The following is a 12,674-nucleotide window of genomic DNA, read 5'->3' as shown; positions in this document are numbered from 1 at the left end:
CATTCTGAAGAATTTGTTCTTAAATCATATGCCTATACATGGTTACTGCAATCCAGGAATAATGTGCAACACAGATTTGTGAAGATGTACTTAAAAATGTACACTGTACAGCTGAAGGGCGCACAGCAAAGTGGAAATTTTAATCTAAAATGATTACATTTAGTTTGAAAATGCATTTCGCTCCTGAGTTCAATTTTGGACAATTATGATGTGTTCTCCTTGTCGTTAAATTTTAGCCTTTTCCACTTAAACATGCACCCTCATTTTGGTTGCTTTTTCTAATCCCACCTCTGGAGCAGGTGGGATTTGAACTCTCATCTCCTGGCCCAGAGGTGGGACCATACCACAGAGCCACAAGAGCCACTTCAGTTTTGGCAGCAGCAAAGCCTTTTATAAATGTCTCTTTATCTTGTTATTGTAACAAAGAATTAAAATTGTCTTGGAGTATCTTTCTCCTTAAGGTTACTGGCATTAATCAACCTGACAAATGTTGAATTCTGTACCACAGGATGAATGAAGAGCAGATAGCAACCGTTTGTCTGTCTGTTCTGAAGGGGTTAGCTGTTCTACATGCGCAGGGTGTGATCCACAGAGACATTAAGAGTGACTCCATTCTCTTGACACACGATGGAAGGGTAAGTGTAATACTAATTAATTCACTTTGAAGGACAAGGCTGGGAAAACAGATGGAATAGAAAATGGCATCTTTTTATTATTTAAACTACGATTGGGAATCCCCCTATCTATCTGCATTATTCCTGGTAAGAATAGTCTTTAGGCTGTGCATATCCAATGCAAAATACATACGATTGAACATTTAAAGTTTGGGATATGGATCAACAGTCACATTATTGTTTTTGAATTAAGCAACCAGTCATTTATCCCTCACGGCATTGCATGATGTTTTGCCCCCAGCCCCACCCTGATAAAATGCTTGTGGAAAGAGGGGTACATTGGTAAGGACACTGGGAACTCGCCCAACTGGACACCTTTATGAAGGAGCTGAATTATTGGGTCTACGAACCCCCTTTAATTGTGAAGATGGCCCCAATCTCCACATATAATCTACATAGGCACTTTACCAATGGGGGTTACTCTGTTTCTTCTCCTTTATAGAGACCTTGCTACAGAAATTATGACTTCATATCTGGTCTCTCTGCTGTAGGAAAGATATTGTTAAACTTGAAAGGGTGCAGAAAAGATTTACAAGAATGTTGCCAGGGTTGAAACGTTTGAGTTATAGGGATAGGCTGGATAGGCTGTTGTTGGTTTCCTTGGAGCATGGAGATTGAGGGGTGGCTTTATAGAGGTTTATAAAATCACAAGGGGCGTCGATAGGATAAATAGTCAAAATATTTCTCCCAGGGTAGGGGAGTCCAAAACTAGGGGTATAACTTTCAGGTGAGAGGGGAAGATATAAAAGGGACCTAATGGGCATCTTTTTCAGGCAAAGGGTGATGCATATATGGAATGAGCTGCCAAACGAAGTGATGGATGCTGGTACAATTACAGCATTTAAAAGTCATCTGGATGGGTATATGAATAGGATGGGTTTAGACGATAACAAATGGGACTAAAAATTTAGGATATCTGGTCGATTTGGATAAGTTGGACTAAAAGTCTGTTTGCATGCTGTACATTTCTGTAACTGTATGAAATTAACGAGTTTTGAGAAGATTTGTAGCTCAGGTTGAGGTTTTGGATGTAGGTTTGATCGCTGAGCTGGAAGGTTCATTTCCAGATGTTCCATTACCCTACTGGCTAATGTCTTCAGTGGGCCTCAGGCAAAGCAATGCTGAAAATTCCTGCTTTCTATTTATATGTTTGGGTTTCTTTGGGTTAGTGATGTCATTTCCTATGGTGGTGTTATTTCCTGTGGTGAAGTCACTTCCTGTTCCTTTTCTCCAGGGGCAGTAGATGGGGTCTAATTCAATGTGTTTGTTGATAGAGTTCCAGTTGGAATGCCATGCTTCTAGGAATTTTCGTGCGTGTCTTTGTTTGGCTTGTCCTAGGGTGGATGTGTTGTCCCAGTCGAAGTGGTGTCCTTCCTTATCTGTATGTAAGGATACTAGTGAGAGAGGGTCATGTCTTTTTGTGGCTAGTTGGTGTTCATGTATTCTGGTGGCTAGTTTTCTGTCTGTTTGTCCAGTGTAGTGTTTGTTACAGTTCTTGCACGGTATTCGCAAACGGAGCTGCATCAGAACATTATTTCAACGAGCCAACACACACTGCAGCACAGAGGAACTGTGCAGAGCAGAGGAAAATCATCTATACAGTGTATTCAAAAAGAACGGGTAACCAATGAACACAGTCCACCAATTTCTCAGCAACAAACCCAAACAAGCAGACAAAACACGTCCAGAAACCCTAGCCACTCTCCCCCACATCAAAGACATCTCGGAAATGACTGCCAGGCAACTCGGACCCTTTGGCATCATGGTAGCCCACAAACCCACCAACACACTAAAGCAGCAGCTAATGAACTTGAAAGACCTTTTACAGAGAATGAATAAAACTAATGTCATTTACAAAATACCATGCAAGGACTGTAACAAACACTAAGGTGGACAAATGGGCAGAAAACTAGCCACTAAAAGACATGACCCTCTCTCACTAGTATCCTTACATACGGATAAGGAAGGACACCACTTCGACTGGGACAAGCCAAACAAAGACATGCACGAAAATTCCTAGAAGCATGGCATTCCAACCGGAACTCTATCAACAATCACGTCGGGTTAGACTCCGTCTACCAGCCCCTGAGAAAAGGAACAGGAAATGACTTCACCACAGGAAATAACAACACAGGAAATGACATCACTAACCCAAAGCAATCCAAACATAGAAAGCAGGAATTTTCAGCATTGCTTCATCTGAGGCCCACTGAAGACGTTACCTGGTGGGTAATGGAACGTCTGGAAATAAACCTTCCTGCTCAGCGAGCAAACCTACATCCAAAAACATTATGAAATTAATTATTGTAGGTGCTGAAATCCCCAGTCCTCATCTGTTCAATTGCTTTCCTTCTCTGAAATGTGCTCTGTTACTTCATTTACCTTCACCTGCCCTAAGCCCTTCACCTGTTTTTCCCCTTCTCACTCATTCACTCTCCCTTGTCCTAATGCAGTGAGCTCGTGGTCTCCTGCTTACACTGGCTGGCTGACTGACTGACTTCCTCATATCTTGGGGAGCATTTTTGGTGAATGGATGGTGCTTGGGACTGCCGTTTGGAAACGTCACAGTAAGAAATAAAATCTCCACCTTGTCCATAAGGCACAGTTTCTGTCTCCAAAGTCCTCAGCAAACCTAGAAAGACTGACTGCCAGCAGTCAGATGGAACAGGACGCAGATCCATGAAAACCACTGGTTGTCAAAAAAAAAGGAATTTCCACCCTAAAACTGTTTCTTGCTCATTTGTAGATGTTCTGTTCAATTGGGCTGTGATCATACCCTTCAATTGTGGAGTAAAAATGGTATTGGTGAACTTCAATAAATCCAGTCATGAAAAGAACGTATATAATCATAGTGACTGAAATAATTCTCATCTTGTAGGGTTTGGATGCCCCTTTGTGGCTGCAAAAGGCACTGCATAGGGCAAAATTGAACTTGATTTTTCCCAGAAGCAAGATTTTAAATCTGTCTTGTCTGAAATTAGAGAGACAAAGTTAAAGCTTTTTTTTGTTTACAAATTGTTTTTTTTTCATATAGAATTGAATAATAATGAAATAAACACATCTTGTCAAAGTTTTTTGTGCGTGTAAAAATACTCACGGTATAAATGTGGTTTTCCCTTTACGTTGGTATTTCTCGTGAATTGTCCTGTTGTGAAAGCTAGCACAAAATTCTTCTTTTGGTTTATAGTCACGAAGTCCTAGAGTCACAGAGCACAGAAGCAGACCATTCAGTCCAACCAGTTCATGCCAACCATAATCCCAAACCAAACTGGTCCTACTGGCCTGTGCTTGGCCCTTATTTCCTCCAGACCTTTCCTTTTCATATACTTGTCTAAATATCTTTTCAGTGTTGTAACTGTATCCACATCCACCACTTCCTCTGGAAGTTCATTCCACTCATGAACCACTCTGTAAAAACAAAAAATTACCGTCATGTCTTTTATAAATCTTTCTCATCCAGCCTTACAAATATGCTCCATAGTCTTGAAATTCCCTATCCTAGGGAAAAGACACCGACCACTCAACATATCTGCACCCTTCCTGACTTTATAGACCTCTATAAGTTTATCTCTTAATCTTCTATGCATTAGTGAAAAAGGGTCCCAGCCTATCCAACCTCTCCTTTATAACTAAACCTTCCATTCCTTGCAACAGCCTGGTTAATCTCTTCTGAACCCTCTCCTGCTTAATGATATCCTTCCTATCATAGGGAGACCAGAACTGGACACACTATTCCTGGAGAGGCCTCACCAATGTCCTGTACAACCTCAAAATGACATCCTATAACATTTGCTAATTTGATTGTTTTAGGATGAGAAACTAATTAATCCAATACTACAATCTTTTCTGTTTGCCTGGTGATAAGTAACTTTTGCTCTCGTTCATAGGGAAGAGGGTAGCCGGTCACCATGTAGGCGTCTCACGATTGGCTCTGTATGTGCTCCTGTCTCCCTGTGGCTTAATGAGTAAATGCACAGGTCCCTAGACTTGACCTGTCCTGTGAGCGCCGCCAGCATCAGCCCCAGGTTAACAGCTCTCCCTGCACTTGATAATAAGGTTGCATTCAATATGTCCTGGATTTGCTTGATGCCCAGTAACCCACAGTGGGATATTACTACACATTGCTGATAGGTCAGCACAGGATCAAACTCACTGGTATCATGGTGTCATGGGAGTAAACATATCTGAATGAGAGTGAGAATGGGGCAAGTGGGAGGGTTTGAATATAAACATGAGGTTTTAAGGGGCTGTAGTCCATCCTGAAATAATCTGATCTGAAATGTTAGAGGATACACCAAAATTACATTGACTTTTTCACTAGAAAGGAATCACCCTAACAGGGTCGCTTGCAACTTGATTCAGGTTTGAAAGCAGAGTCTCTGAGTTGTACGCTAAACCAAAAAAAAACCAAGAGCTGCAAATGCTGGAAACCTGAAACAAAAGCAGAAGTTGCTGGAGAACCTCAGCAAATCTGGAGTGAAAGCAGAGTCACTGTTTCAGGTCCAGTGACCCAGTTGTGAAGAAAGGTAATGGGACCCAAAACACAAACTGCTTCCTCTCCACAGACGCTGGGTTTCTCTGGCAGCTTTTGTTTCTCTGAGTTAATGTCTGTGAAGCCTAGTTGTCATTCTTTTTGTCTTTCTTTAAAGGTGAAGCTTTCAGACTTTGGATTCTGTGCCCAGGTATCGAAAGATGTACCAAGACGCAAGTCACTGGTGGGCACTCCTTACTGGATGGCACCAGAGTTAATCTCTCGGTTGCCGTATGGACCAGAGGTAACCTCATTGGTTTATTCCTGCATTGGGAAATGACGGAGAGTCAGTACGTCGTTTACAATTGAATTTGGCATTCATATTAATATAACCAACTAAATGCCTTTTCACAGAAAATTAAACTTGCCTGTTTCATATTGACACAGTGGAATAAGTCAGCTGTGCTTCTGTAAAAACAAAAGTGCAGCACACAACCACAGCAGTAAGCTGAACAAATCAAGAGCACCCAGATTTGACCTTTTCTATTGGCTGAGTTATACTAATCAAGTATTGAACACTTAACGTCAGCGCCCTATGAAAAGAATCAGAAGATGTTGGCTGAGCACTAGTTTGGCGATGCTCTCCATAGTCAAATAGCTTTCTAAAACTACTTGTGAGGAACGGCCATTTTCAGGACTGCAGTCTCCAGTCCTCGGGTATTATGGACACCTATACACAGGTTTTAGGGTGCTGTGTCTAAAGCTGAGTCTAAATTTGACACTCTCTGATTAAACTAGTTGTTTGATCGGAGTTGACGAGAATTTTTTTTTCCTCTTGTCATAAATATGTGGTCAGAGAGAAATCTGCTATGTTATTGAGAAGGCAGCGGAGGAACTTTTTTTTGGTATCATTATGTTCAGTGAATATGAAATAACTCTCCAGAGGCTGGTATTCTGTCACCCAGTCAACCTTTCTTTACATTTACATGCTACTTGACAAGGCTCCAGCTTCCTCAGAGCCAGCTCCCAGAGTGAGCAGAACCTCTGACCCTCCTGTTTTTTTTTTTTCTTTTCTTTTTTTTCTTTTTTACAAAGTGCACGAATCTTTATTCAATTTCCACCACCAGGAAGATAGGAAAACACCCAGGTGGCCAGTGACAAACACTGCCCTTCACATCAAAGGGCAGTGCTGTGTGATCAAAACAGTGAAGGGGAGGGTAGGGACTAAATCAAAATAGAGTTGGAGGGGGACCCTCCTGTTTATATCTGTCAGCCAGGGTTCCTTGATTGGACCAGTTTAACAGCCCCAATCAGGGTGAAAGTTAGTATTGAAGATGCTGGAGATTAGAGTCAAGAATGTGGTGCTGGAAAAGCAAAGCAGCCTCATTCCTGATGAAGGGCTTTTCCCCAAAACATCAATTTTCCTGCTCCTCTGATGCTGCCTGACCTGCTGTGCTTTTCCAGCACCACACTCTTGAGCCCCATTATGAGGTCCATCTGGCAATCTCATTACAATCACTACAAGTAACTGTCTTTATTAGCTGTCTGCTTTTTATCATTCTAAAAATATTTCAATGGTTTCTTTCTTGATGCCTTGTTAACTGCATGAAGGGTTCAAGGGCTGTTCATCTTTTTGTTGAGCATGAGTAACTCATGGCCCTCGCTTTGTTTCCAGGTGGATATCTGGTCTTTGGGTATCATGGTAATTGAAATGGTCGATGGGGAACCTCCATATTTCAATGAACCTCCTCTGAAGGCCATGAAAATGATACGGGACAATCTGCCGCCCAAACTGAAGAATGGCCAAAAGGTAATGTGCATAATTCATTAATGCAGAAGTATTCTTCACCTCAGTGAGGAATGGACTGCACTTAGAGAAGTGGAACAATCCAGAGATTGGCAACACCTATAAAAATAGGTTCCTCATCTTTACTGCTTCAGTGAATTGAGCAGTCGCAGGAATTTGGGACTATTAACATCTTTAGACATAGAAGTAGAAACCATTCATCATTCAGTGAGATTGTGGCTGGTCAGATAATCCTCAGTTCCACTTTCCTGCCTTTTCCCTATAATCCTTAATTCACCTACCTACTTCCCCTAGAAATCTGTCTCTCTCAGCCTAGAATATACTGCATGACACCCAGCCTTGTCAACACTCTCTGGTAAAGAATTCTGCAAATTCACCACCCACTGAGAGAAGGATTTTTTCTTCATCTCTGTCTCAAAGGGGTGATCCCTTATTCTGGGATTGTGCCCTCTGGTCCTGGACTGTCCCACAGGGAAAACAAATCTCGCCACATCTGCCCTATCAAGTCCCCCTTTCAATAACATCTCCGTACAATCTACTCAGCTCCAATGACTGCTGACAATTCTGGAGAAATGTGTGTCTTACTGGAGTGATCACTTTTAAACTCTTGAAACTTAAAAGTCATAACCTAATCACTTTCATCGCCCTGGAGTTGAGAGAGACACCAAAGTTTCTTTGTAACAGCAAGCTTCAGCTCCAAAGCTGGTGTCTCCTCACCCAGTCAGCTGACTGTGAGCCACCAACCAGCTGCTTGCAGATACAGAGCCAGATCACGATTAACTTTCATTGCACTTTCCCTCGCCCGAACCAGTGAGAGAATGCTGCTCAGCAAGTTTATCCATTCACCCCCAGAGAATGGCTGTGTCTGGCTGCAACAAAAAAAAAGCATACAACTTATTAAGGGTGGAAAACCTTTGCAAAAATAACAACCTTTGTCTATTTGGCTTTATTTATATAAGTTTAGAAATTCTGAGATTGTTTTCTTATCTAAAGTTGAATGCATTCGGAAGTCTGAATTTATGTAGTTTATGGATATAGGTTTGCTCATTGAGCTGGAAGGTTTGTTTTCAGACATTGTTTTGTCACCATACTAGGTATCATCAGTGACCCTCTGGTGGCATGGCCCGCTTTCTATTTGTGTGTTTAAGTTTCCTTGGTGGCGTCATTTCCTGTGGTGACATTTCCTATTCTTTTTATCAGGTGGTGGCAAATGGGGTCCAAGTCAATGTGTTTATTGATAGAGTTCAGGCTGGAATGCCATGCTTCTAGGAATTCTTGTGCATGTCTCTGTTTGGCTTGTCCAATTGGACCTGTTGTCCCAGTCGGAGTGGTGTCCTTCCTTATCTGTATGTAAGGATACTGTACACACTGCAGCACAGAAGAACTACGCAGAGCAGAGGAAAATCACCTGTACCGTGTATTCAAAAAGAATGGGTACCCAGTAAACACAGTCCGCCGATTTCTCAGCAACAAACCCTAACAAGCAGACAAAACCCATCCAGAAACCCTATCCACTCTCCCCTAAGTCAAAGGCATCTCGGAAATGACTGCCAGACTATTCAGACCCCTTGGCATCATGGTAGTCCACAAACCCACCAACACACTAGAACAGAAGCTAATGAACTTGAAAGACCCTGCACAGATAACAAACAAAACTAATGTAATTTACAAAGCACCTTGGAAGAACTGTAACAAACACTACATTGGACAAACAGGCAGAAAACTAACCACCAGGATACTTGAATATCAACTAGCCACAAAAAGACATGACTCACTCTCGCTAGTATCCTTACATACAGAGGAGGAAGGACACCACTTCGACTGGGACAACACATCCATCCTAGGACAAGGCAAATAGAAAGACACTCACAAGAATTCCTAGGAGCTTGCTATTCCACCTGGAACTCTATCAACAAATACATCAACTTGGATCCCATTTACTATCCCCTGAGAAAAAGAATAGGAAATGACATCACCACAGGAAATGACATCACCAACCCAAGGAAACCTAAACACACAAATAGAAAGTGGGCCATACCACCAGGGTTTCATCCGGAGGCTCACTAATGTTACCTAGTATGGTGACGAAGCGTCTGAAAATGAACCTTTCAGTTCAGCAAGCAAACCTACATCATGAACCTCAACCTGAGCTACAGTTCTTCTCAAAACTCACTATGTAGTTTATTTACTCATTCATGGAATGAGGCTGTCAGTGGCCAGGCCAGCACTATTGTCCATCCCTAATTGCCCAGAGGGCAGTTAAGAGCCAGTCACCTTGCTGTGCATCTGGAGTCACGTGTAGGCCAGACCAGGTAAGGATGGCAGTTTCCTTCCCTAAAGGATATTAGTGACCCAGATGGGTTTTTCTGACAATGGATTCAGTATTCTTCTTTCCAGATTTTTTTCTTATTGAATTCAAATACCACCATCAGTGGTGGTGGGTTTCGAACCCACATTCCCCGGGACATTAGCTGAGTTTCTGGATTAGTAGTCTAATGATAATACCATGAGGCTATTGCCTCACTAATGCTTTTGCCTCCCTCAAAGCTGCCTTAGCATCCCAAATTCTGAAATTGTTTTCTTATCGAAGGCTGAATGCATTCAAGAGTCTGCATTCAAAGCAATTGATAAGGAAAGTTCGTCTCAGACAAAATTTGATGCTGAGCCATGCAAGAAGCTTGGTCAAAGACCGAGGTTTTAAAGAGCAGCTCGAGGGAAGAGAGAAAGCTTAGGAACAAATTCCAGTCAATATTGGGTCAGAGCCCAGTACCAGGACTGTGGTTCTGACTTTAACCTCCCTCTCCCTTCAGTTGTTAAGTAACTGACTTTGTTCAAGATATTCATGTTCAAAACTGATTGACTCCGTTGTGAGTCAAGAATCTAAGGCTGTTGGGAATGGGTGAGATTTGAGGCTGTCAGTAAGATCTTGTTTGATCTGATTAGTGATAGAACAGGTCAGAGGGACCAAATGGCCTAGTTCTCTTAATTCCTGAGATCTCTGGCATGAGAGGAAAGCGACCTTCCTTTCTAAAAGGCATTAACCAACTCGATGGGCTTTTAGGACAATCTGTATTTAAGATGTTTTCTCATTAACCTGTTCAGAAATATTATTACACAATCTCTGGAGCAGGTAGACTTTAAAACAGGCCTCCTGACTGAAATGTAGGGACACTACCACAGCACCACAAGAGCTCCCAATAATCTGCTATTTACACAATCTCCATTAATTTTATTCCAAACGTAATTGAGTAACTCGATGTTATATTCCCTACTGTGGTGGAAGGATTTGAGCTTTTGTTTCTGGGTGACTGTTCCAGGTCTCAGGACTGCTGTCAGTTGAGCAATGTAGGCAGTATGTGTCCATTCTCGGAATGTTTTTATTTCTGAACTCTTTTCTCCTTTCTCCTGCTAGGTTTCTCCTTTGCTAAAAGGCTTTCTGGACCGGCTGTTGGTACGAGACCCCGCCCAGAGGGCAGTGGCTTCCGAATTACTGAAACACCCCTTCCTGAGCAAGGCTGGGCTTCCGTCCTGCATTGTACTACTGATGAGAGCAAATCGGATAAAGTGAGAGAATTCACAAGTTGCAGGACGCAGCATCGGGAGAGAAACAGAAAGAATCTGATTTAAAACTTTCGAAACGTATATCTCATAAATAAATCATTTGGCATTTATGTGAACAGGGTAATTTCCTGTCTGAATAGTGGGCCTGAGAGATTCGCTTTCTACCCCTGGCAAATTGTTGCCTCAGCAACCACCCATTTCAACTGGATCTTCTGACTCTGAACTTCGACACTACTGTTTTCAAGGGGGTTAGAACCACAAAGGAATATGAATACTACTGAACTCCAAGACTTTTGATTTATAAAGTGTAACTTAAAGAGACTGCTTAAAGAGAGTTGATTTAATGTAGCTTGAACACAGAACAACTAAGAGGATCTACACTGGAATTGATTATTTCCTCCAAATCATGAGCTGATTTTAAACACTGTTAGATATAGTGGCTGTACCAGGATGGAGCATGCATCGGGATTCAGTATGTGTGTGTGTGTATGGGGTGGGGCTGGGGAGGGGGGAGGGTGAGGGTAAGGGAGGGAATGAGGGATGCTACCTGTGAAACGATCTTCTGACTTCATCTTGGCAAAGAATGCTGGTGTATTGTCAGAGCGAGAGTGATGATGTGTACATTCAGTGCCTTTTCTGCATCCCATTGGACTTAGCGATTGGTTGTGCATGTTTATTTTACCATTTGGTCAGTTTAAGGGGATGGAAAATGGGGGATGTGTGCATAGACGTAGTTGATAATGCAGAGTTTTTGAACGGCAGTCTCTCCTAGCACCCTGGGGTCACATCAGGCATGATAAATGTGGGCAGTAGAATGCACGAAGTAGTGGACACTGTGTATGTCACAAAGCATTAAGCACCCTCGGTTCGAAAAGGAGGACACTAACTGTAGACACTGTGAATTGGGGCAAATTAGTGGCACCTATCTACGCTGGTACCTGTTCACCAGGGACTGATGCACCTTGTGGAAGCCTCTATGCAAACGTTGCAATGCTGGAATTTCCTGCCTCTTCGTTCAGATCATTTCCTTTGGCATTTTTTCATCTCAAACAAAGAAGTTGTAGAGTGCTAAAAGAATGGTTTTCCTCAGAATAATTTTGCCAAGTAAAAGGAGTTACTAATGCACTTTTTGTCAGCAGGTCAGAAGAATTAGCTGAGGGGATCTATATCTATTTAGTCTGGTTTACTTCGCATACTAACGTGTTTTTGACAATGATGGGGGTGTGATTAAAAACTCAAAAGGATGCTTATTCAGAGTGAGATGGCCACACAGCATAAATTCGGAGGTGGTTCATCAAGAAATCCCTGTTAGCTCTGTATGGTTCCTCATGTCCCTTTTGAGAGCACCTTTCATTTTGGCCTTTTCTTTAGTGAAAGGCTGAGCAGTCTTTGGCAAGTGTGAGGTCTCCTGTGATCAGTATCTTCTAATTCAGTTATCCCTCTGTGCAAGAGAACAGCCCAGTGCCCACAATTCGCCATTCAACACTGACGACCCCCATTCCCAGCATTGGGGGATTGGAAGAAACCAGACCAGTTTCCAGAGATGTGGAATCCAACAAGGGCAAGCCCTGTCAACCTTCCTGACGTTAGAGGTTTGCATTTATCTAACTGGGCTGAGAGGACTGGCTCGCGCGTGAACAATTGGTTCGAAAACTTGAGATTAATCCATGCCCTTGTAGAAGTCTCATCTAAAATAGAAGGGTTTCCACAAATTGTTTCCTGGCAGCTCAGTGCAGCAGTGTCCCGGGGAAGTTGTGTTTGAGCCAGTGTCCTGAATGCAGCTTCACTCTCGGTGTGGATGGATGAAGTGACTACTGAATGGCTTTGCCTGGTTTTGTTTAAGGATATTTATATTGTAATTTTTTTGTAACACGATACAGTATTTTTTTTGAGAATGCAGCAACTTATTTTCTTGAGTAGCTACTTTACAACAAGATTTACTGTTTAAAGAGTGTTTTTCAAAACTGTGCCAAGAGGGTGAACTTAAGGTTTTTACATTTTCTAATTACTGATTAGAAAACAGTTTTACAGAGTTTTCCGTCTCTGTTGTGTTTCATACTGCATTTATTGTGTGCATGCGTGTGTATATATTTGTTTATGCTGCTGTGAATTGTGAAGTGCTGATCAAAATGGGAAACCCCTGCTCAAGATAGAACATAGG

At 42.2% G+C, this 12,674-nt stretch overlaps 1 protein-coding gene across 3 annotated transcripts in view; it reads left to right on the top strand.

Moving 5' to 3' along the window:
• Positions 1–10,994, top strand: part of pak4 (p21 protein (Cdc42/Rac)-activated kinase 4) — a 132,806-nt gene extending 121,812 nt beyond the window's left edge. For all 3 annotated transcript variants that reach the window (XM_043680743.2, XM_043680742.2, XM_087983859.1), the window contains 4 exons: positions 509–635; positions 5,324–5,449; positions 6,821–6,955; positions 10,365–10,994. In XM_043680743.2, the coding sequence (XP_043536678.1) occupies positions 509–635; positions 5,324–5,449; positions 6,821–6,955; positions 10,365–10,520 (544 nt within the window). In that variant the 3' untranslated portion in view covers positions 10,521–10,994. The remainder of the gene's footprint in view (positions 1–508; positions 636–5,323; positions 5,450–6,820; positions 6,956–10,364) is intronic.
• Positions 10,995–12,674: the final 1,680 nt, after the last annotated feature.

This window comes from Chiloscyllium plagiosum, unplaced genomic scaffold, assembly GCF_037043375.1.
Source record: "Chiloscyllium plagiosum isolate Xiang-an unplaced genomic scaffold, Cpla_swu_hap1 HiC_scaffold_47, whole genome shotgun sequence".
NCBI lineage: Eukaryota > Metazoa > Chordata > Chondrichthyes > Orectolobiformes > Hemiscylliidae > Chiloscyllium > Chiloscyllium plagiosum.
This window is presented reverse-complemented; position numbering and strand designations above follow the sequence as displayed.